Source organism: Symphalangus syndactylus, chromosome 2, assembly GCF_028878055.3.
Source record: "Symphalangus syndactylus isolate Jambi chromosome 2, NHGRI_mSymSyn1-v2.1_pri, whole genome shotgun sequence".
Classification (NCBI taxonomy): Eukaryota; Metazoa; Chordata; class Mammalia; order Primates; family Hylobatidae; genus Symphalangus; species Symphalangus syndactylus.
The window spans coordinates 35,479,203-35,503,902 of record NC_072424.2 but is presented as its reverse complement, the minus strand read 5'-3'; the positions used below and the strand labels follow the sequence as shown (position 1 = coordinate 35,503,902).

General features: G+C 38.6%; 1 protein-coding gene across 13 annotated transcripts in view; it reads right to left on the bottom strand.

Moving 5' to 3' along the window:
• Positions 1-1,909: 1,909 nt before the first annotated feature.
• The window catches only part of NT5C2 (5'-nucleotidase, cytosolic II), a 105,429-nt gene continuing 82,638 nt past the window's right edge, over positions 1,910-24,700 (bottom strand). For 7 of the 13 annotated variants that reach the window (XM_055250530.2, XM_055250503.2, XM_055250538.2 and 4 more), the window contains 15 exons: positions 20,267-20,384; positions 19,385-19,480; positions 14,927-15,018; positions 14,737-14,794; positions 13,618-13,711; positions 12,630-12,683; positions 11,032-11,115; positions 9,708-9,749; positions 8,108-8,215; positions 7,755-7,821; positions 6,919-7,089; positions 5,337-5,388; positions 4,683-4,743; positions 4,359-4,535; positions 1,910-3,671 (listed from right to left, as the gene is read on the bottom strand). In XM_055250530.2, the coding sequence (XP_055106505.1) occupies positions 3,435-3,671; positions 4,359-4,535; positions 4,683-4,743; positions 5,337-5,388; positions 6,919-7,089; positions 7,755-7,821; positions 8,108-8,215; positions 9,708-9,749; positions 11,032-11,115; positions 12,630-12,683; positions 13,618-13,711; positions 14,737-14,794; positions 14,927-15,018; positions 19,385-19,480; positions 20,267-20,384 (1,511 nt within the window). In that variant the 3' untranslated portion in view covers positions 1,910-3,434. Of the gene's footprint in view, positions 3,672-4,358; positions 4,536-4,682; positions 4,744-5,336; positions 5,389-6,918; positions 7,090-7,754; positions 7,822-8,107; positions 8,216-9,707; positions 9,750-11,031; positions 11,116-12,629; positions 12,684-13,617; positions 13,712-14,354; positions 14,529-14,736; positions 14,795-14,926; positions 15,019-19,044; positions 19,069-19,384; positions 19,481-20,266; positions 20,385-24,700 lie in introns of those variants that run through there. The other 6 variants (XM_055250523.2, XM_055250513.2, XM_055250490.2 and 3 more) reach the window with 2 other exon arrangements.

Below are 24,700 nucleotides of genomic sequence, written 5' to 3'. Positions count from 1 at the left end.
CTCCCAAAAGTTGTGTATCATTTGAAATTGTTCTATTTGAGGAAAAACTTTTAAGAAAAGCTGGATTCCCTGATCACCACTAAAGATCATCATGAGAAACATAAGTATTTGAGCCCTAAACTATTAAGTCCAATGAGGAATTGGAGCGTTAACTGTATGGCAATAGCTAGATCACAGTTACCATTTTTCCCACCATCAAAGACAGATTAAATAGTTTCCATAACATGGAATGTGGATAAGGTTCCTACCCTAATACAGACTTAAATATGCAGTTGTTTGTCTCAGGCTATTCGTGGTGAATAAGCAGAGTATTTATTTTAAAATGACCAGGCAGCCTTGGAAAAATTGCTGGGCTTTAAAGTTGTTGACAAAGTATTTCTTAAATAAATACATCTGATTTAGAAATACCTAAACATGGACAAAATACTTTTAAATCTGACATGCAACTGCATGTGGCTTTTTAAAGTGATTTCTTAACAATGCTAACGTGACTTAAGGATTTGTAGTTCTATTAAAAACCACTTCTAAAAGTATCTTAGAAAGGGTAGCTTGAAGGGTTTGCCTTATTATTTTAGGTCTCAGCAGAGGTATGCTTATGGCAAGAGAAAAATCTCAGGTCTAAATAGAACACTAAACTTTCTTGGCTGTGACCAACTTTTCTGAAGTACACCATCAGAGTTTTCACTGACTGTCTTTGCAGAGATAAATGAATGTACTGGGCAATTCCTCTCCCCAAGGAAACCCAGCAGGGCCTGGGTCTGCTGTACCACTGACCAACTGCTGGGGAGGCTAGGGGCCCTGTCAGTACATGCTGTAAGGCTGGGAGTTCAGTCTAGCACCCAAGAAGGGGTTGCCTGGTGTTCTACAATGCCTGTAAATAGTGTTTTCAAAATGCCTGGGAAAAAAATTGTGAAAAGAGATGGCAGAATGGTCTTCTCATGGTGTAAAACTCTGCAGGATTTTTTTTTTTTTAAAGGAAAAAAGTATACCTTTTAAGTTCAGCTTCCGTAACTACTGGCAACAGAGAGAAACTTACGTTTTAAAAAAAAAAGCCCAGTTACAGCTGCCCTGCCTACCCATGGACCATTGACTTCCCAGCACACTCTTAAGAATAATATACAGAGAGGCACCATTTTGCTCTGGGTCTTATGGAATCCTAGAGCTCTTTAATACGTTTTGGTGGTCCTATGGAGAGCTGTGACTAGCAGTGGAGTTCTTGCTTATTCCAGCTGTGTGCTTTTCACTTTCCGATCTTTGGACCCAGAGAATCATTTGCCATGGAATCATCTGGCTAGTAAGACACTCTTACATGGATGCAATACAAAAAGTGGTAAATTAAAGCAAAGCAATCATGTGTTCCTTACTCTAAAAGGGACAATATGTGAATGTACTATTATAATAAGGTAGCTCTGTAGATGTAAGCAGCTACTCATAAATTATTTGGGTTTAAGAAAACTTAAGACTATGTTAAACTGGGCAACATCTCCATCTTGAGAGTAATTAGTAACTAGGATGACCACACATTCTCCTAACATGGGCAACAGTCTAATTGTTATTGCATTTCTGACCTGATTCTTTTAAAGGGGCATATGTTCCCAATATATACCATTTAGAATGCATGTTTGTTTCTTCCAAAGTAGTGAGACAGTACATCCTTGACTAAGTTATCAGGCTGTGTTCTCTGCTTATAAAATGATTTTTTTAAAAGCCTCATTTTACAGTCCTGTTCCAAAAATATTTCTGTGAAAAAACTGAGGCCTATGTAATACCATGAACATAATCATGTTAGAACATATCAGTTCTTGAGTATTTATTTCCTTTAAGAGAATATCAAACTGATGTCACCAAATCTAAACCCACTTGAAGACCAATAGCTATTGTTGTGCTACAGAATAGGTCAAAGTCACCGTTAGAAATATTACACTTTATTGAATTCTGGAGCAGCTAATCTACCCTCCCCTATTGACCAATGACAAGAATAGAAGAAAATATACGATGGTTAAAGTAAGAGTCTATATCCACTGTTTAAGATGTTGAAACAACTTTCACTGTACTGGTGAAACAGTTTTATTTAATACCCTAACATACACAGTAATGATTCATTCTTGTTTAAAACAAGTAGTGATTTCGACTTGGGATTGGGATTTTTATTTATTTTATTTTTTTGAGATGGAGTTTCACTCTTGTTGCCCAGGCTGGAGTGCAATGGCACAATCTTGGCTCACTGCAACCTCCGTCTCCTGGGTTCAAGTGATTCTCCGGCCTCAGCCTCCTGAGTAGCTAGGATTACAGGCATGTGCCACCACGCCCAGCTAATTTTGTATTTTTAGTAGAGATGGGGTTTCTCCATGTTGGTCAGGCTGGTCTCGAACTCCCGACCTCAGGTGATCCGCCTGTCTCGGCCTCCCAAAGTGCTGGGATTATAGGCGTGAGCCACCGTGCCCGGCCTTGACTTGTGATTCTGAAGTGAATTTATTCACACTGATGATTGATTGTGCCCTCTACTTTAGTAAGGTTCTGGCTTACAGAGCCCTCTTCCCATCCTCTGATGTTCAACTTTAATATACAGCAATCAACTCTAGAGGATAAAGAAATCTGGAATTGGGTAGCATGAGCCACAGCTATATAGCCCACACTAACGAATGTTCTGTAGTATAAAAAGGAAGTCCTTCCCTTTCTTTTCTGGGGGCTTGTTCCTTTGTCCACTTGCAGCTAAATTCTTTCTATAGACTTATCACAGATAAGAAAAAGGTTGTTTTTGGATAACAAATAATAAGCATTTGTGCTATTAAACAGAAGGTAATAAGGATACTGTCTTTTCCCTCAAAATAGAATCCTGCCCTAAAGCAAGTAGAGAATACTTCTGTGCAAAGCCAGTGATAGAGAAGCAGCCTTGCCAGAGTCACTGAGGATGAATTAAAGGCTTATAAAAGGAAACTTGACCTTAACAGAGACTACATTTGATCATGGAAATAATACATTTCTCCACTGATATACAATACCATGTAATGCACCGGAAAAGTTGGATCTTGGAGTAATAGCACAATTTGTAACATTACAGATCACCTCTTCCCACTCTTTGTTCCGCTCTTGAGACTCTTGCCTTTTCCTCGTGTATCCAGATACACTGACATACGGATGATTTTTAAAAAGTGTCACAAGCCACAATGGAGCCATATACATGCAGTTCAGCCTGATTTTACCCTTATTTTCTTCTAATAGACTCCATTACAATTTTGGACCATCTGCAAAGAATACAGATACACAAAACCAAAACAAGTATCTATGATAATAAAATCTTCAGAAACTTTTCAGACATACCTTTCATGGAGCCCCCTCCCTCCCCCCAGTAGAACCCTAACAGGGACATCATTTGTTCCTGTGAGTCCTGCCAGGACTTGTTTAATGGGTGCTTGGGGTTTTGCTTTTCCTCCTTATTCCTCCTCCTCCTCCTCCTCCTCATCATCATCTTCATCATGGCAGTGTGTAATTTCCTGGGGCGCCAGTGGGAAGAGGTTGGGAGGTTTAATCTCACTAATGGACCGTGTCAGCTGGTGCCGCTTGTAGTCAGTGTCTTTGAAATCCACTGATGTGCGGTTCCGGGTGGCAAGAGGAGACTCCATCTCATTGATATCTACGTGTGTGTGCTCCACCGTTGATTCATGAGGCATCTAGACAGAAAAAAGCTAGAGGCTCAGAAAGCAGGCAGAGCAAAGTAGCTACTTCCCAAATCCTAACCCCTCTCCTCTGTTAGGTGGCCATGCAGTTACATCTATAATGGACGACAGGACAAGTCAATGTAGACTTATCTTCATAGAACTACTTATAGTTGCCTGTCTTCCTCTCTCCCTGTGCCTCAAAATGGCAGCCGGAAATTGGAAAAGATGGAGAGGGGAGTTTATTTCCTATTTTACAGCAAAAACAAAATAGTCCTGAAACAGATCAGAATATAGGAATGTAAAAACCACATTTTCTTTTTCTTGAGACAGGGTCTCTCGCTGTCACCCACGCTGGAGTACAGTGGAGCAATCACAGCCCACTGCAGCCTCGACTTCCTGGGCTCAGTCAATCCTCCCACCTCAGCCTCCAAAGTTCTGGGGTTACAGGCATGAGCCGCCATGCCTGGCCTACATACAGCTTTTAATAGAGTAGACTTCAGAGAGTAAAGTTATACTCTGTAACTTCCAATATTGGTTCTACTTTCTCAAAGACTCCTTCGTATGCAACCATATAACCTGCCCCTGGGCTCTGCACATCAGAAAGAAATGTTCAAACTATCTCCTGTGCCATCTCACAAAGCTGGTTGCTGACCCTGGGCTTAGAGTACATCTTGGCTGTCCATTATAGCTTTAACTCACCAAGACATGGGCAGCCCTGAAGAGGTAGCTGAATGGGTAATACAGCAGGTTGATGAAAGATGCTGCATAGAGGTCAGCATAACGCATCACTTGACTGGCAAAAAGGGTCTGCCGGGAGCCACTGCGAAACAGGCTTCCCATCATCCCATAGCACATGTCCATGTCATGAGTTACTTTCTAAAACAAAGAACAAGATTGATTCTTGGCTCATTCAACAAATATTTATTGAGCAGTAGTTGAATGCCAGTCTCTATAAAAATCAGAAATGTGAAAAAATCATTTAAACTTATTTCCCAAGTTTTCTCCCAAATCCCATTTGGATACCTTAATACGTCTCTGGATGGAACTAATGTCTGGACGCTCATTGCTACTGCTGTCCAGGTGCCTAAAAATAAAAGAAAAACTCGGTGAAAATCCCTGGGAAGAGCTTTTTTTTTTTTTTTTTTTTTTTTTTTTTAAAAGACAGTCTCACTCTGTCACTCAGGCTGGAGTGCAGGGGTGTGATCTCGGCCCACTGCAACCTCTGCCTCCCAGCTTCAAGCGATTCTCCTGCCTCAGCCACCCTAATTAGCTGGGATTACAGGCATGTGCCACCACACTCAGCTAATTTTTGTATTTCTGGTAGAGAGAGATGGGGTTTCGCCATGTTGGCCAGGCTGGTCTCAAAATTCTGGCCTCCTTTGTGCTGGGATTACAAGGCTGCCTGCCTTGGCCTCCCAAAGTGCTGGGATTACAGGCATGAGCCACTGCGCTTGGCCTGGAAAGAATTTTTTTTTTGAAACGGAGTTTCAGTCTTGTCACCCAGGCGGGAGTGCAATGGTGCAATCTCAGCTCACTACAACCTCCACCTCCCTGGTTCAAGCGATTCTCCTGCCTCAGCCTCCCAAATAGCTGGGATTACCTGCCTGGAAAGAACATTTCTTATACCTAAGTGATTCCTGAAGAAGTTTTTAGGAAAGAAATTTTTAGAAAACTTACTTGTAGAGTTCAGCCAAGAAAATATCCAAGCTCTGAAGTTCTTCGAAAAGTGCTAGTTAAGGTTTGGAAGGAAAAGGAAGATATTTTAAATAAATAAGCACCCAGTTCTTAACTGCTGCTAAAACTAAAAGGTTGCAGATGTGACTGAAAAGTATAACCTGGGACTAACATGCTATAGGTGAGTATACAGTTACCTCCTCTTTCCCTCTTCAGGGTAACTCATTGATACCCGCTTGGAGTCTGACAACAGATGAACACCATCACCTTCTCTTTAACTGCCTTTCCTCCTGCTTAAACACCATGATGACAACTTTCCCTATCAGCTGCATGCTCATTCTGAGCTTGTAAAGTACCAGAATTTACATGCTGTCTCAGGTGCAGTCAGCTAAGCAAATGTTAACAGTCCCATTTTCAGATGAAAGACTGAGAATTAGGTGACTTGTCCTGAGTCACAGGTCCAGGGCCAAATCAACTAGATTTCTAAAACTTCATAGGTAGAAAGTTGAAAATGTGAATGAAAGGCTAGCCACCACTGATAGTACAGACAATAGTAACAGCAACAGCCAGCATCTACAGCATGCTGCCAGTTTGTTGCAGCCTTTGTCAACCTGGGTTCCTCAAGACAAGCCCTCCTTCATCTACTGTATATAACACATTTTCTTCTATCTACCATCTTTAGGAGAACTGAGAAAAGTGTTACTCAGATAATCTTCTGTATTCAGCTCCGTTGGAAAGGTAAAATAATAGTAGTAATTTTCTGTGTTTCGGATAAGGAGCCTTGGTTGAGAAAGGCTGTCATGTCTGTCTATCTTTATACACATATTACCTCCGTTTTTCATCAGCTTTAGGAGGTAGGTATTATCCCCATTTTTACATTTGAGGAAACTAAGGCACAGGGTATCTCATTAACTTGCCTAACGGCATGCAGATTTCAAGTTATGGAGCCAGGACTCCTACCCCAGGCAGGCTGAGTTTCCGGAGTCACCTTCACCACACTGCAGGTAATGCAGATCAAGGCTGGCTGGAGAAATTGCGTATCAAACACTTTTACAGAACTATATCCGTAACTCAGTTCGGCACAGTGTGTATACTGCATATACACAGTGTAGCTTAGTTCAAGAATACAGTATGGCCTCATTCTCTAGATCTCAGAAGAGTAAATAAAAAATACCAGAGGTGATTAACATTCAGAGCCATCACTGCCCCAGAATCACAGATATGGGCTGTTAGCAGAGAGACTGGGACTGCTAGGCATGGTTGGGAAAATACAGGACCACAGAGGAAAAGTTGAGCTCCAGTTCACAACTTAGTGTTACTGTAACACAACTCAAGACAACAACATTCTAAACTTAACCTCGAAGAGATTCAAGAAGGTTAAACAAGATAACCTCTCATATTTATTCCAATTCTGGAGTTCTGTGAAATATCTGAATATTCTATGGGAAGGAAGTATCCAAATATCAAGGCCTACCTTTTGACCACCTCTGACTTCCTGAATACAAAGTAATGGTTTATCAAAGACGACTGATTCAAAGCTGGTCATTTAGATATAAATTACATCAAAGATTTATGAATGGCTTACAACTCTTGTCGGTCCAGACATGCAGCTCCTGTGCAAGTTCAGGAATCACCAAAAAAGTTCGCCACCCTTGCCGTTTCTTTGATTTTAAAATGTCCCCAAAAATGTGATCTCCAATATACAAAATGTCTTTTCCCTTGGCTCCCAACAGGTCACAGATCGTATCAGAAGAACCTGAAACAACAGAGTGAACAATGAGAAAACTGTCCCTATATTAAAATCGGCATTCCAATAGTATTTAACCGTTAAATACTATGATTCATTTTATTCTTATATGAGGAACAGACTAGGAAAAAAAGACAAAGACTCACCATTCTCTTTTTACTGCCTTCTAAGACAAGGCCTTCAGCTCCACTGTGCTGACCAGAGCTCTTGATCACCAAATCCAAGAGCAACAAAACTACATCCTCAGCTTAGTGAAAATAACCTTCAAAAGAGCCACTGCCAATTTCATCACAAATCTGCCATTAAGCTGGCTTTATTCAACTGTTTCTAACTCCAACATACTATGTACCTATACCCACGGAACTCCTTGAGAAACCCTTGAGAACATATTGAGAAGTACCCCCAAGTGATTCGAAGCACTGAGAAAAAGCCTCCAATAGGATTTAAAAAAAAGAAAACTGATCATTTTAGTGAAAATCAGATTCATTAGGATATACTAACAACTGCTCAAACCCAGACTCCTATTGCATTAAGAGGTGACTAAACTATTTACCTTCAGTAGATGACATCTTAGACTACTAAAAAGTACATGTGGTACTTTGCTGAGAGATTACCAAAGCTTTCACAGTGAGGTCTGAGCAAAGATGTTAAATAAAGGGAAGTCTGTGACTTACCTCCTGAGTAGACGATACCATGCTGTAGGGGCCCTGTGTAGGTACCAATTTTCAGCTTGCCAGTTTTCTGTGTGAAGAATATGGATTTTGTAATACTTTATCATCCTATCACAATCCTCCCCTCACCCCCCACCACCAGTGCTACTTGGCCAGACAGCCAAATGAATGGCACTTACTCTTTCCAATTAGTGGGGTTTGTTTGACTGCTTCAGTTAAGACCAAAACTCTTAATTTCAAAAGAGAGATACGGCTAATTAAAAAAAAAATTCCTGTTTCCTTACGTAGAGTAAGAGTGGGGAAAGGAGAAACATTACGGACGGCATGCTAGCAGACAGATCATTCTCGTGACTTACAGTATCCACCTGACGCAGTACTGTGCCTTCTCCAAAGAAGAGTGGTTTCCGTGCATCCACCAAGATCAGGTCAAAGTAGGACTGCCATGGTCGATGGGAGCTCCCAGGCTGGTGAAGGAGAAACAGCAAAAGTTGAAACATCACTCCTTACCTTAAGGCATTACTATTTAATCTCACTCAGATGCAAGGAATATAAAAATACTAAGTATAGCCAGAAGATCCCACTATTTTATTTTTTAAAAAGGTATTGTGTCAGCCAGGCGCAGTGGCTCACACCTGTAATCCCAGCACTTTGGGAGGCCGAGGCGGGCGGATCACAAGGTCCGGAGATCAAGACCATCCTGGACAATATGGTGAAAACCTGTCTCTACTAAAACTACAAAAATTAGCCGGGCGCGGTGGCAGGCGCCTGTAGTCCCAGCTACTTGGGAGGCTGAGGCTCGAGAATCGCTTGAACCCAGGACGGGGAGGTTGCAGTGAGCCGAGATCGTACCACTGCACTCCAGCCTGGCAACAGAGGAAGACTCCATCTCAAAAAATAAAGTATTGTGTCTATGTATTATAAGCCATATCCTTTGGGAAGCAGACAAGGTATAAATAATAACTGTAATAACATATTCTATACATTAAATCATTTCATCTACTACTAAATTACAATAACTTATTTTACAGCACTTTAATATATGAAAGTGTGCTCACCTGAAATTTGCTAAAAGGAGCTCAAAAGAGCTAGGGAGAGATGCAAATCAATACCCAAGGGACAGATTGAGAGAGAGGCAGATCAGCATCAGAGCTAAAGTATACAAACTAACATGGAACTATTAGGAAATTTTACTGGTTACATTCTCAGAATGATGGCTCTAGGTACACACTGGCTTTTGGTTCATAGTGTAAGCTAATCACAATACTAATAATGAGTTATGCCCATTAAAATCATGACTATCCTGAAATGGAACCCTGGCATTAACCTTTTAAGACCAACCTGAAGGGCACTGCACAGTGTGATTTCAGGTGTTCTCAAAACAGGGATTTGCTGACGTTTATTCACTAAAGTCTAGGACTAAAATTCTGTAAGTATGTGACTAAGTTGCAAGGAGTATTCCTTAAACCTAAGTGCAGCCACACTGCAGAAATGAAGACTTCTCTGCTAAATATCAAGGTTGAGTGCCCTCTTGGCAAAAACTTAGCAACAACTAATACAAAATCTAGAAGTTGTCTAAAATATACATACATTTTCTGTTTCTGTTAATCAAATATCTTCCACAACCTGAAAATTCCTTTCATTGCCACACAAACTTAATTTTGCATAGAACTTCTTGGGCATAAAATTATTCTGATCCCATCCTACTAAATATCACATGAATATCCCTTTTATTTCTGTCTACTAAGTATTCAAGTTGCGGACTCTAAATTAGCAATTTGATTTTAAATTCTACTAGCTCCTGGATTACTTCTAATGTTAATGAAGATTAGACAATAGGCTTGAAAAGTAGGACTTTTCTGGGTGGGTTCTGACCAATTCTTTCCCCCTTAATATTCCAGAATGATTAAATGCATTCATTGTTATTAAAGCAATGGTCTATTGAGTCACATACAGTACCTTGGGGCCATGTGGGAAGTCAAACAGGTAAGTCATAATTTTCTGGAAAAAAATTTAACATAAGGTCCATATACTACTTTTGCAAAAGGCATATAACCTAAAGAAATTACAAGCTTTTCACAAAACATGTCTTTTTCAACATAGGACTCACCACATTCTTGTTTCCTCTAAATTTTATGAAATCATGGCAGTGGAAGCCAGAAATTAATGCTTTACCATATACCAAAAAGAAAAAAAGGCTTTTGACATTCTCAGGGAGGATACATACTTCCTCTTGAAGATGTTTTTGAACACACATTTGGAGGTAAGCAGCATATGAGGTAGGGGTATAGAGAAAACTAACAACACAGAAATAACCTATCACCTTGGCTTCACTACTACCATCCCTAGATCAACTAAGTCAACAAACCAACGGTTTATGTAAGACTGTTTACTACAAATCACCAGGTGTCTAAATCAAGTTTACATGTACAACAAATTGGGGGAAGTGGAACTTCTTGCCAGTATTATAAACTTGTGTCTCAGCAAAAGTAAGATGAAGTTAAGGAGTTAGATCAGTTTTTCCACATGCTTTAATCATGGGAAAAAACTGTTTTTAAGAGGTAGTAAATTTTGGGCTGGGCACAGTGACTCACGCCTGTAATCCTAGCACTTTGGGAGGCTGAGGTGGGTGGATCACGAGGTCAGGAGTTCAAGACCAGCCTGTCCAAGATGTTAAAACCTCGTCTCTACTAAAAATACAAAAAAATTAGCCAGGCGCAGTGGCAGGTGCCTGTAATCCCAGCTACTTGGGAGGCTGAGGCAGGAGAATTGCTTGAACCCAGGCGGCAGAGGTTGCAGTGAGCCAAGATCGCACCACTGCACCCAGCCTGGGTGACAGTGAGACTCTGTCTCAAAAAAAAAAAAAAGATGTAAATTTTGATGGCTAAGAGCCAAAACATCTGTGCAGCATCTATTGCTGCAGGTCTTCCAACAGCAGGGAAGTCATATATACACATCAATAAGGGGTGTGACTGCTCAAGTTTATAGAAATGATGCTCCAAAGAGACACAAAAGCCATTTTAATCTTTACAAATGTTTTAGATAACCCCAAGATTAAAATTTTCAAGTAGCCAATTATAATCAGTGAAAATGGTTAAAATAAATTTCTAGAAAAATTTGAGAACCACTGTCATCCTGTATATTTTTACCTTTTTACTCTTTGAAAATGAGAAGGCAAGAAGCTATTTTCACTTAATAAACTTCTGTCCTCCTCATTGTCTTCACAGTTCTTTAGGCCAAAATAATTCCACTGCATAAATAAATATAAACATTAAGCACTTACATCTGTATATTTATAGTCACTGTTGGTAGCAAGAAATACTTTCCCTACTTCCTTCATCCGGCTCAGAAGCAAAGGCAGTTTTCCCTGAAATGTAATTGGATAATGAGTGAAACACGAAAACATTTTTATCTTTACACTTTGGAGTTGTCATATACTGGATTTCTGTCCACAACAGGAATGGGGGAACCTTTTAAGGGTTAGCTGATTTCGGAATTTTGCACTTAAAAGCCCACATTATCACTATAAATGAATAAAGTATTAACATATGTAGTATACACAGTGTATGTAATAGATTCACATGTAAAATTATGCACATATTTATAGGGGTTATATGGCTGTTAACAACATATCTCTACCTTCCTCGTGATGTCTGCCTCAGGGAAGAGTTTAAACTACCTTGAAATTTCTTGAAGTATGTGAGGTGTGTTAGAGGTCAGCAGAAGCTGATTTAAACATGCTCTACATAGAGATTATTAGATATGGCTTTCAGTGTGTACACTATGGTTTTATAAAACACCTTGCAGAATGAAATGACATGTGCAGATGCTACCTAGAAATACCCACACCCACGTGTGATTAAATGAGGAATTTCTAACCCCTCACGTGCCTGGAAAGAAAAATATCTTTTCCTTCTCGCATAGCAAATAGATTCCTTCACTCAAATTCTCCCGGACCCTCCCCATTCAGTGTTCTTTCTTGAAATAAGGGAGGTGGGTGAAAATAGGAAGCACAAAAACTGAAAACAAGAAATCTTTACCACAGTACTTTGAGAAAATACTGTATTCTGCTACTTTTACTCTGTAGGAAAAGAAAGAAGTATGTCACCTTGGGGCACTATGTGTGTTTAATTTTTATTCTAAAACAGTTCTAGACTTATAGAAAAGCTGTGAAAATAGAGTTCCCATATATTCTTTCTCCAGTTTCCCTTAATATTAACATCTTATATAACCACAGTATAATTATCAAAAGTATGAAATTAACATTGGTACAATACTATTAACCACAGATTTTTAAAAAAATTTTACCAGGTTTGCCACTAATGCCTTTTAAGGTACTTCAAAGCTTTCCTCATTACTCTCTGTTGACAGGTTAAAGGCATTTTAAGTAACAGTAACATATATGCACATTTTTGAGATGATCTAGTGCAGTAGTTATGATTTGGGTGTGACTTAGCTTTACTACTTACTAACTGTGTGACCTTTGGCAAGTTATTTAATCCCTCTATTTCTCAGGTTTTTTATCTATAAAACAGAGGCAACAATAATACCTAACTCAAGGTCATACAGAAAATTAAATGGCATAATGCATGTAATCACTTAGCATGGTGATGTGCATACAGTAAACCTCTAACTGCTATTATAATTGAAGCTAAGTGAACAAATGAAATACTGAGTCTTCTTGCCTATCAAGAAACAGGAAAAACTCTACTAAGACCTATGCTCTAGCTGAATATTCTTGGTGATTATACCCGGCACATACTATGCCAAGACAAAGAAATCTCTTCCTTTGTCCATTTCTTTATAAGTCAGCTTGTTATTAATTTCCCTAATAGGTAAAATGAGCTATTATGCAGATCTATTTTCCCCTATATTACTTACATCTTTGACTACATACTTCTCAAGATTTTCAACTGTCTTTTCCTTAAGGGAGCCCTGGAGGAAGAAAAAAAAAAAGGAATTAAGAAAAGAACAAAATCAGTTTTTAACATGTAGTTTATAAGAAAAATGGTGTTTACTAATCAACCCAAATCCTTTCTTTTTTTGAGACAAGGTCACCCTGTTGCCCATGCTGGAGTGCAGTGGTACAATCTCGGCTCACCGCTGCCTCGACCTCCCCAGGCTCAGGCGATCCTCCCACTTCAGCCTCCCAAGTAGCTAGGACCACAGGTCCACACCAACATGCCTGGCTAATTTTCTGTATTTTTTGTACAGACAGGGTTTTGTCATGTTGCCCAGGCTAGTCTTGAACTCCTGAACTCAAGCAATCCACCTGCCTTGGCATCACAAAGTGCTGGGATTACAGGCATGAGCCATCATGCCCAGCCCCAAATGCATTTCTTAAGGATTTACCAAAATGGAAAAGTGGACAAACTAGAGAAGGCCAGAAAAAAGTAGCAGGTATGATTTGCTGCAACCCTGCCTCTAAAATTTGTCTTCAAAATATAAAAGCTTCTATTTTAAGTTTGAAATTAAAAGGCATTTCATATTTTATTCAATAGTTTATAATAAATGTAAATTTAATATTAATGTTATTAGTCGGGTGGGAGGTATCTGGACAAAAAAAATGGACCACTGTCATCCACAAAGGATATGTTAAGTATAATGTAATACACTAAAACCTCTTCTAAGTTTGAGAAATGCAAACTAAAATAAAATCCAGAAGCCAAACATCATCACTGAGGAAAGATCAACATTACCTCCGAGACCAAAGACAAGAACAAATGTATTCTAGAGAGCTATCACTAGGGGGCAAATCTGTTTCTTCTTTTCTAAAAAAAAGAAATATTCTGCTCCATTTGGAAAGTTAATGCCAGGCCATAAAACACATGCCAGAAAGCGAGCAGGTGAAGAAACAGCTTCTAGGTACCTTGTAATGAACCCAGTCAACAGCATCTCTTACATCCTGGAACATACTCCGGTAGGACATGAAGAGGTCCCCATCTTTAAATCCTGTTTCACAACTACAGAAAGATAAAAATAACATGACAGGGGATCCAAAACAGGGTAAATAAAATATATATCAAAAATTTCTCAGGGGACCCAAAGGTTCCATATCACATGGGTAAAGGCTGTGGCTAATGAGGAAAATAATTACTCCCTAATGAAAGTCCACTTTGACCACCAGAAATGGCTACAGTGTTCAATGGAATACAATAATTGTGAACAAATACAAAGTGATAGAAGAATATATTGAATGGAAGCTAAAAGGCCAAAGTTCCAAAAATGTCAGGTTTTTTATTTATCACTTTTTAGAAACAGGTTGAAGAAACATTTAAAACTTAAAATTGGTCATTTAGGTTCTTTCCACCCTGATTTTCCTGACACTGTCCCTAAGTACAAAGGTACTGTCCATTTTTTTATTTAGCTCAGTGACTCAGCTTTCCACCAAATTTAGTGTCTTCAAGTGGACAAAGCCCAAAGAGGATATGAAGTTAGCCAACTCTGGTATATATATGGCTAAACTTTCAGTATTGGCTATATAATTCTCCCTAAAGGGAGATGATAACTTGTTTTAAGACTTATGCAAAATTTTACTTCTGGTAAGATAGACAGTATTTATTCCTTAATCAAATCTTGCTGGGCCTGGTAATGAAATTAAATTACCATCCCTGAATGGCTCCTGGGTAGCTGCTGTGAAATGAGTTGGGGGGTTTTAGTGTAATTCTGCTTGGACAGATAATCATCACACAAACCTCCCACTCAGTTGTCACAATTAGCACCTCTGCTGGCCGTCTTCATTCCCAGGAGAAGCCAATCAGAAGTGGTGGCTGCAGCACACTGGCAAGGAGAGGGGCCGTGTGGGAGGTGAGAGCCTGCATGGAGCTGCTGGTGCTGTCCCATCTCTCAGGTTGGCAATGTGGCATCTCTCACTAGCACTAAATTCACTTTAGAAAAGCAGAAAAGACCTACAATGGCCAGTTCTCTAAAACCCTGTGCATTAATTTAAAAAATCAATTGGAAAAAAATAATTATAGTATATACATACCTGGTATATCTGGGACAATTAGTAAAAAAATCTACTAGGCAGGCCAACAGGTAGGTCTCTGAAAAACGAAGAACAGATATTCATAAGCTATAATGAAATAATTCAAACTTATTTCATTACCTCCCTTGAATACAGACTAATGGTCACAGAAGGGAAAGCATCAGTATAAATAAGCATAGAATGAATCTACCTGGTAGGTTGAATAGTGTGTTCAGAATGTAAAATCTTTCAGTATCATCTCGCTGGATAAATTTATTTGGATACTGTTCTCTAGTTTCTGGTCTGAAAGAAAAATTTAAAAATTAACTGACTTTTAAAATAACATAATAATTGAGAAATAGCATTATTCAAAAATTAACTCAAATATTTTGATGGCTATGTGCAAGACAGGATTCCGAATATTACGCATGGGTAGCTATGAAGATGAACGAGTTCAGGTTCCAGCTCTTTATTTTTTTAATTTTAATTTTTTTTAAGACAGAGTCTTGCTAAGTCCAGGCTGGACTCAAACTTCTGAAGATTGCTCAATCTTCCCACCTCAGCCTCCCAAGTAGCTGGGATTACAGGTGTGATGTCCAGCTTAGGTTCCAGCTCTTAAAAGAGTTGTCAGTGTGGTGGGCGAGGTGGGTCACATACACATATAAGGTAAAAAATCACAACTACTACAAGAGAGGTGCAAAAATTTATGAGAAAACCAAAGAAGGGAACAACATTTCAACTTAAGAGGTAGAGAGAAGCAAATGTGAGGACTAAGGAGAGGAAAATCTAGGAAGGATTCATGCACGTGCTGGTATACGAGCTGGGCCTTAAAGGCTAGGTGGACCAGTTGTGAAACTAGTCCAATTTGGGTAGAGAAAGGGGAGCAGAGAAAAATTAAGCTAGAAAGATGGGTTGAGGCAGATTAAGCTACTGTTCCTACACCACTTAGGGGCAAGAGGGTAGTACTGACAGTTTTAAAGCAGAGGGATAATCCCATTGGGGCTGAGTTGTAAAACAAAATTAAATTAGTGGCTGTTTCAGGATAAACTGGGGAAAGACAATGTGATGCACTCCAACAATGGCTACAAATTCTTCCTGTCTCTTTGTGATGCAATTTTGTGGCTCCTCCCATTAGAACTCAGTCTATTTCTCTATCCTTGAATATAGGCTTGTATAGCAGCAAATGGGATCCAAGCAGAGACCTAGAAAAACGTGTGTGTATTGAGGCTTAATCTCTCTTGCAGCACTTGGAACCATGGACTACTATGTGCATGAGAGTGAGATAGTCTGCTGGAGGACAGAAGGCTACATGTAGAAATGAAGCACTGGGCCAACAGCCTGCGAATGCCAGACATGTGCATGAGGCCATTCTAGATCAGATGCCAGTTCACCCATCAGCTAACCACAGACATGTGAAAGAGCGTAGAGAGATCAGCTGTGTAACCCAGAATCACCCAGTTGACTCTCAGAATTTTCTTTTTCTTTTTCTTTTTTTTTGGAGACAGAGTCTCACTCTGTCGGCCAGGCTGGAGTGCAGTGGCATGATCTCAGCTCACTCATATATTGAAGACAGATTACCAAGGTAAAATAAGACCCAGCAGACTGAGCAGATTTGGCTGGGGGAACATTAAGAGTCAAAGATGATGATGTCCATGCTAAGGTGTCTCTCTCTGAGAGGTGTTGGTACGATGAACAGAAATATGAAAACTGGATAAGAAGCAATGTGAGAGTAGTTCTATTTTGGTGATACTAAGTTTGAAGTAAACAGATTTTTATTAGGCAATTAGAAACAAAGGTCAAGAACTTAAAAGAGATTCAGCCTTGAGAGATAACTGAGATCATCTACATACAGATACTAGATGGAATCATGAAAAGTATTAGAGGAGATGAAACCACTTAGTGTGCAGGGAAGGAAGAGAAGAGAGAGAACAGAACCATGAAGAAAATTCAAGGTTTAAAAGAAAAAAGCCAGTGAAGCAGAATTTGTTAAGGATGCAGAAACACTTCTAGAAGAAAACATTTCAGAGAAACTCAAAGGGAAAAATACTAAAATATAAAAATGCACAGTTCTGACAGTGAATACATGGAGATTAACAATCTAAATAAAGGAAATCAAATTTAAAGCTCACACTGAGTGACCTGGATTAATTCCTGCCTGGGTTTGTTAACTACAAACGGCATAAACTCTAGTTAGACATATAAAAATCACATTAGCTCCCTGTCTTAAGTCACTCTTCTGAGATAAGAGTTCCCAATAATGAATAATTTTGTAGAGTATCTCATCTGCTAGCTTTCCAAGATTTTCTTTAATAAAAGTAAGGTGGAAGGTAACAGTAAAAATATACGTTCTTCAGTTAGGTTTAATAAACTGACACTGTCTCCTTAGATACAATATACTTCCCTATTCCCTCCATCATTAAAGAAAAAATCCTTTACATAAAGATGGTTAACAGTTATTTATTAGGCAGTTAGAACCCAAATTGATTTATAAATGTAGTTAGCAATTACATTGTAAACTTCAGTGTCAAATCACACTAGTATATATTTAAAATAAAAATCAATTTGGGGGAAGTAATGTATCATAAAAGAAGAAATGCTACACTTGAAATGGGAAGAAAACAGTTACAGCACAGATTACTACTAACTTTCTGTGACCCACAGAATAAAGATTTATCAAAAAATAAGGTCCTAACTCATTAGCAAAGCCTGATGGAGTCCTTCTTTTCCAGCCTTGTCTACCACTGTAATAGCTTCGATAACTCTTTCTTTCTAAACCTTCTATCTTCAGTCTCTTCTTTTCATGGGAATTTTAATTTTATTAATTTATTTTTATTTTTTTGAGATAGGGTCTTGCTCTGTTACACAGGCTAGACTACAGTGGCACCAACACAGCTCACTGCTGCCTCAACCTCCTGGGCTCAAGCAATCCTCCTGCCTCAGTCTCCCATATAGCTGGGACCAAAGGCATACACCACCATGCCCAGCTAATTTTTGATATTTGTAGAGATAGCGTTTCACTTTATTGTCCAGGCTGGTCTCGAACCCCTGGGCTCAAGAAGTCTTCTTGCCTTGTCCTCCCAAAGTGCTGACATTATAGGCTTAAGCCACTGTGCCTGGCCAGCTTTTCTGTTTAACTCTAAAGACTGCACAGTGTTAAGTGCTATTTGAATGATTCTGCATTTACTCATAAATGACTTATTTTTGAAACACTATTAAATGCATTAGCAAAGGAGCTATGTGAAAACTTTATTGGCTTATTTAGGGGAAGAGAGGAAGTCTGTGGATCTTGAGTTGGAAATTTGATCGTAGTACTAACTTATCCAACTGCTTCTCTTTTCCTCTCTGCCTACCCCTCCCTTATAATACAAAAATTCCTTTTTAGACATAATAGAACCCTGGTTCATCTTCACTGAGATTCTGAGTTATGATGACAATATCTGTGTATAAAACAGCTTAAGTTACTAGTACAACCTGTAATTACTTCATATTCCAAATCCTCTTTCCTGATATTTTCATGGATCCTGAACAAACCCCCTCATGAAAGAAACAGTGAAGGAAATGTGGACGTAATCACTGGCTTGCTCAGATGTGTCAAGATGGGTGTTTACTTCACATCATTCTCATGTATACATGGAAATCTCTGAGCCTGTGTAATGTCAGTAATGCCAACTAAAGAGTCTTAGATGCTTCAATTCTAAGGGGCATCCTGTGACCTCAAATCCAAAGGAAGCTCTGGCACAATTACAGTTGGTTTGTGCCTCTTATCACAAAAAAAGACATTGTCTTTTTAAACATTTCAATGTAGCCTGGTGTTTTTGCTATTCTGCCATCAAGAATGAATAGTAAATGGAAAAGTTTACATAAGAGACTGACACACATCCTATTCTGGTTTTACGAGCTGTTGTTCTGACCTTAATACAATGTCAATAGTAAATAAGGTAGCATAACAGTAGAGAAAATGTATAACTGTAAAGCTATAGCTACAGAAGTTGTCAAATTGTGGCATTATGATTTGAAAATATTGGGACATTTCACAAAAAAATAGATATTAAATTTCATCTGCTGTTTACTAGGGTAAAAAGTTCAAATTAGTGACAATAGTGGAAATATTTTTATTTTGAAAATAAAGCTTATCCTTATTTGTTTTAAATATTATCAGCACATATTCACTTTAACCTTATGTTTAAATTTTTTTTAATGACACAATCAAATGCCAGGATTCAAAATTTAGATTCATTAGAATCTAAAAAACGTACTGGCTATTAAAAATCTCTTAATCATTTAAATTGCTACAGTTTAAAATTTTTCAAAGCATTTTTATATACATACCTCTTCTGAACAGCTACCTGAGAACTGTATTAGAAAGAAGAAAATAAAAATCTTAGAATTTCAAATAAGTAAAAACTACTAAAGTTCTTCTGGGCAAGTTTCAATATTAGTTTTGTTGTATGCTGTATAATTGGAAGGCACTTAATTTAAACAAAATGTAATTGCTAACTATATATCAGTTTGGGTTCCAACTGCCTAATAAATGTTAACTAACCTTATGTAAGGGAATTTGCTCTTTAATGATGAAAATAGGGAAATACATTACATCTGGAGAGATGATGTCATCTTCACATTGTTTGACTTTAACATTAGAAAGAGGCTAAAGGTTCTCTGTACTCACCCCCTTATAAAGTTAAATCCATGTGCACAGACCAAGAGGTTTCCATAGGCATCGACTTTCAAAAGATTTCCATATAGTGTGTCAAAGACAAGTCCCCTATGTGAAAATGAAGACATTATTGATAATGCAAAGTAATATAGGCAATAATTTTATGTAGTAGTATTTAATCATCGTGAACCAACCTCATCTAATTCAAGCTTTGTACCAACTCAAAGTATTTCCTAATATAGCTAAAGTGAGTAAAATCTTAAAAACTAATTCTAAAGCAACTAAAAAATACTGACTCTGTCCAGACAGATAATCATAATTGTTTTCTGTAAGGAATAAGTGCTTAATCAAACAAGGTATAAAAAACATTCCTCTTACTACACAGCTGGTACCATTCTAAAACATAGTCTTTTTTTCTTGGACAACTGAGAAGGCTTATATTTTTCTCCATTAGATGCTGTATGTGGGATATATATGATACCATCTCAAATAAACATCATTTTCTTAATCTTAAATAGTCCCTATCAAATCCAGAAATGGAAACTGCCAAGCTTCTATCATGTTAAGTGTATTAGAGAAACACATACCTATTTGCCAACAGCCCCAAATAGCACCACCTGTGATTACTGCCCGTCAGTTTTAGTAATCTCCTTTTTTACCTGGAAGTGGGTCTTCCTCAGTTGCAATAAACTGAGCTTAATTCAGGAACACCAAGATATGGTGTATATGAAAAGTTCATGGTAATTTTAGAATCAACATCAACCAACCAAGAAAACAACAAAGAATTATTCAATGTTTTGGGAGGTTTTTTTTGTTAAGGATAAATTTGGAATGTGAGGGATAAGGAAAGTAGTCTTAATCTAGTCTTAATCCAAAGATATCTTTAAAAATTACCTGGTAGGGAATGTAGAATCATAAGCAAAGCTGAGCAACTCCTGGGGATAGCCAATAGAAACTAATCTCTCCACAGTAAGCTCAAAACCAAGGGACTCATACTCTGGGGACTTGTACACTGCACAAAGAGGAGGTTTTCATTAGTTAGCAGAAAGAACAGCCAATTAAAACAGAATGCAAATGAATGAATTTTGCTCTTTCCCAGTTCTTCCACCCTCCTAATTCTGCCATTTTTCTTCTTCCCCCTCAAACTCCATGTTCTGTACTGCCCCAAGTAATTAGAGAACTCAATTGTTAGTCTGTGGAAATAGGTCATATTATATAGCAGGAGCACAGCAACAAGCTGAATTATCAAATTATTCAGTATAGTTCCTTCTTCTCAGGAAACCTATTCCAAACTTTTTTTTCCTTTATTCTTTCATTCCCACAGTTTAAAAAAATGAATATGCATAGCTGTGATATTAATCATGAGAATAAAAGTACACAGAAAACTAGGTAAGGTTGGTCTATGTATGTTGAAGGCTTTGGTGTTGTGCATAATTGTTGCAGAAATCCTTCAAAATGAACTTTTAAAATCATTTATTTTTGGAATTCCTGTTTGGCTTGGGTAGTTGCTTTATATGCCTTCTCCAATCGACATATTTGTTCCACTTGTTAGATTAATTGTTTTCTTATCAGCTCTAACAATGTATGCCATCAAAATTGTATTTTGCAAGTTATTATTGTAAACCAACCACAAAAAGACATGTTTGTGACAATTAGGGAAATCTAAATATGAACTGGAGTTAGATATTGAAGAATTGGTCAGGCGTGGTGGCTCATGCCTGTAGTTCCAGCACTTTGAGAAGCCGAGGTGGGCAGATCACTTGAGGTGAAGAGTTCGAGACCAGCCTGACCAACATGGTGACACCCCGTCTCTATTAAAAACACAAAAAATTAGCCGGGTGTGGTGGTGCATGCCTGTTGTCCCAGCTAGGAGGCTGAGGTGGGAGAATCTCTTGAACCTGAGAGGCGGAGGTTGCAGTGAACTGAGATCATGCCACTGCACTCCAGCCTGGGTGACAGAGTGAGACTTTGTCTCAAAAAAAAAAAAAAAAAAAAAAATGCAAGTGTGTATATAAAACTAAATCTCTCCTTATCTGCCAAAGGAGCACTGAGTTTGTTACAGGTCAAATAACAGGGATTTCAGGCAATGAGGGGTTCTCTCTACTATTGTATAAGTCTGAAATTTTCCATAATGAAAAAACTTTTTAGAGTTACTACTGAAATTCAAACATAAAGAAAATGTTGTGGCCAGGTGCGGTGGCTCACGCCTGTAATCCCAGCACTTTGGGAGCCCAAGGCGGGCGGATCACTTGACGTCAGGAGTTCCAGACCAGCCTGGCCAACACAGTGAAACCCCGTCTCTACTAAGAACACAAAAATTAGCTGGGCGTGGTGGCGGGCACCTGTAATCCCAGCTACTCGGGAGGGTGAGGCAGGAGAATCACTTGAACCCAGGAGGTGGAGGCTGCAGTGAGCCGAGACCGTGCCACTACACTCCAGCCTTGGCGACAAAGTGAGACTCTGTCTCAAAAAGAAAAAAAAAGAAAAGAAAAGAAAAAAAGAAAATGTTGCTCCTTTAAATAGGTTTCTTCCAAATGAAATATTTAGGTAAGCATCTTTCCATCAGTCTCCAGGAGTGAGTAAGCCATATTAAAAATAACAACTAAAAAGACCTGCTAGCTTGCTAAATGCCAAATGAGGCAAAAATATCCATCCTATTCTTGTAATCTCATAATAATGCAACTATTATTATTATAGTTCTTCCATCTACTATTAACATCTTTAGCTTATGGCGCAAACTGATTTTTCATTGCAATTAGTCTACCTATCCAAGTTGGTGCTAATACTTTAATGAGTGTGATTCAACTTTCCCTTCCCAAAAACAATCCTTTAGAATATTTCTGGAAATATATAACAGTAATACTAGTTGCCTCCTAGGAAAGGAACTCAGTGGCTTTTAAGAGACAGGGAAGGAGACTGTCATGTACCTCCTGTATCTTTAAAACTTATATTAATGTATATCTATTTTTAAAATTAAACTGAAGTTTTTAAAAAGCAAGCTAGGCTTTCAAAATCCTTTAATAAATATTTGTCAGATTTTAAAACCAGAAGCCTAAAATTTTTAAGGTCTTTTGAGTCTCATCAGAACAATGCCAAAAGAAAAAAAACCATCTTTATTTATTTTGTTGTCACAAGGGTAATAATAATTTAATGCCAATGCTAACCCTGGCTAACTCTTTTTTTCTTTTTCTTTTTTTTTTTTTTCTGAGTCAGAGTCTCGCTCCATTGCCCAGGCTGGAGTGCAGTGGCCGTGATCTTGGCTCACTGCAACCTCTGCCTCCCAGATTCAAGCGATTCTCATGACTCAGCCTCCCAAGTAGCTGTGATTACAGGTGCCCGCCACCACACCTGGTATTTTTAGTTGAGAGAGGGGTTTCACCACGTTGGCCAGGCTGGTCTCGAACTCCTGACCTCAAGTGATCCGCCTGCCTTGGGCTCCCAAAGTGCTGCTATTACAGGCTGAGCCACCACGCCCAGCCATGGCTAACATTTGCAAAACTGGCTATATTACCTTCTTCCCCTTAAATCCTGCCTCATCCTCTCCCATCCCCCTAAAAAAAAACTTGTTGTAGACTTAAGTGTAGAATTCCTAAATCTATATGATGTACACTGTGGTTAAAAAAATAAAGTGCTATATACACTAATAGAGTAAGAGCTGGTGTATCATAAAACCATAAGGCATGGCACCTACTGTTGTAAATTTGAGTTATAAGTATAACCACTCTCACCTTACCCTCCTCAATGCTCCATGCTCCTACCCCATTTGCAAGTAAATCTCATTTTAGTACAATCTCCATAAAACAAAAATTATTTCTCAATCCTAACCAAGGCCTGATTTATTTCAAACAGTATTTAATGAAATAAAATTCCAGTTAGCTAAGTAATTTGGGTAATCTACTGACAATTATTCTTATAGGATTTGGTACATATAAAATGTTTTCAATTGTTAATTTTTTCAGAAGGACAATTTGCTGGATATGCCTTAAGAGTGGGAGACAAAAAACAAACCTTAATTACTCCCACCCACACTCACCCCTAAATTAGCAATTTCTCCAGCTAGAGAATCAGGTAACTATAGAGCAATGGAGCAACTAGTGAGTAAAACCTATGTCTATGAGACAATTTGGATTTGAAGCTCAAATTAATGTATTCATAATTTTCAGTGAAAAACAATACAGGGGAGAAAAAGTCTCAAATCCCCATTTTGACAGTACAAATCCTAGAATAGCAGAAAATAAAAACACTATACTTGCCACATTATATTTACTGGCAGGGCAGAATTTCCCAAGTGTTCAACCGAAGTGACTTTCTAGAAATTCCACCTATGGAAACATTTTAAATTTCCTTTTTCTCAGTGAGCTCAGAGTACTTCCTAAAATATGATGTATCTTCCCCATTTGCTGACGTAAAGTTATATAGCAAGTACAAACATCAGCTGAAGCCAAAATTTAGGTCTCTTTGAGTCTCCAAAAGCTCTTTGTAAGGCCAGGAGTGGTAACTCACACCTGTAATCCCAGCACTTTGGGAGGCTGGGGCGGGTGGATCGCTTGAGGTCAGGAGTTTGAGACCACCCTGGCCAATATGGCGAAACCCCGTCTCTACTAAAAACACAAAAATTAGCTGGGTGTGGTGGCTCGCACCTGCAGTCCCAGCTACTTAGGAGGCTGAGGCAGGAGAAACGCTTGAACCCAGGAGGCGGAGGTTGCAGTGATCCAAGATTGCGCCACAGCACTCCAGTCTGGGCGACAGAGCAAGACTTCATCTCAAAAAACAAACAAACAAAAGCTCTTTGTAATAGGGTATATATACTACCCCTGCAAAAAGTGAATTTCTAGATTACATAACACTTCTCCCTCCAATTTTTTTCAACTAGTCCAAAATAAACTGCTCTACTCACAGTGGGAATGGATTTAGTAAAAAAGAGTCCAAGTTCTACCCTGACAACACTATTTCATCAAGCTCTATATTAATCAGTAAGACCTACAAGCTATTGATATTTTCTCATAAGCTTCCCAGAGTCATTTCAGCAACACAAACTCCCTGGTCATTAAATTATCTGCTATATAGTACAACCAAGGTTGGAGAAGCAGAATTGCAGCCGCACAGAGCATGAATTTAGATGTTTTATTCTAAGTGTCCCTCAGTGATAAACATATTTATTGTGACCTGGTGGCAAAAATTCCTGAAGCTAAGTACCGCCATTCCTTTAAAAATAAAAATAAAAATAAAATATAAAAAATAAAATTCCTTTTTTAATCAACTAGGCCCTACAAAGCCGGCCTCAGATATTTATGGGAAACCACATATATCTCCTCAGACTTAGAGCTT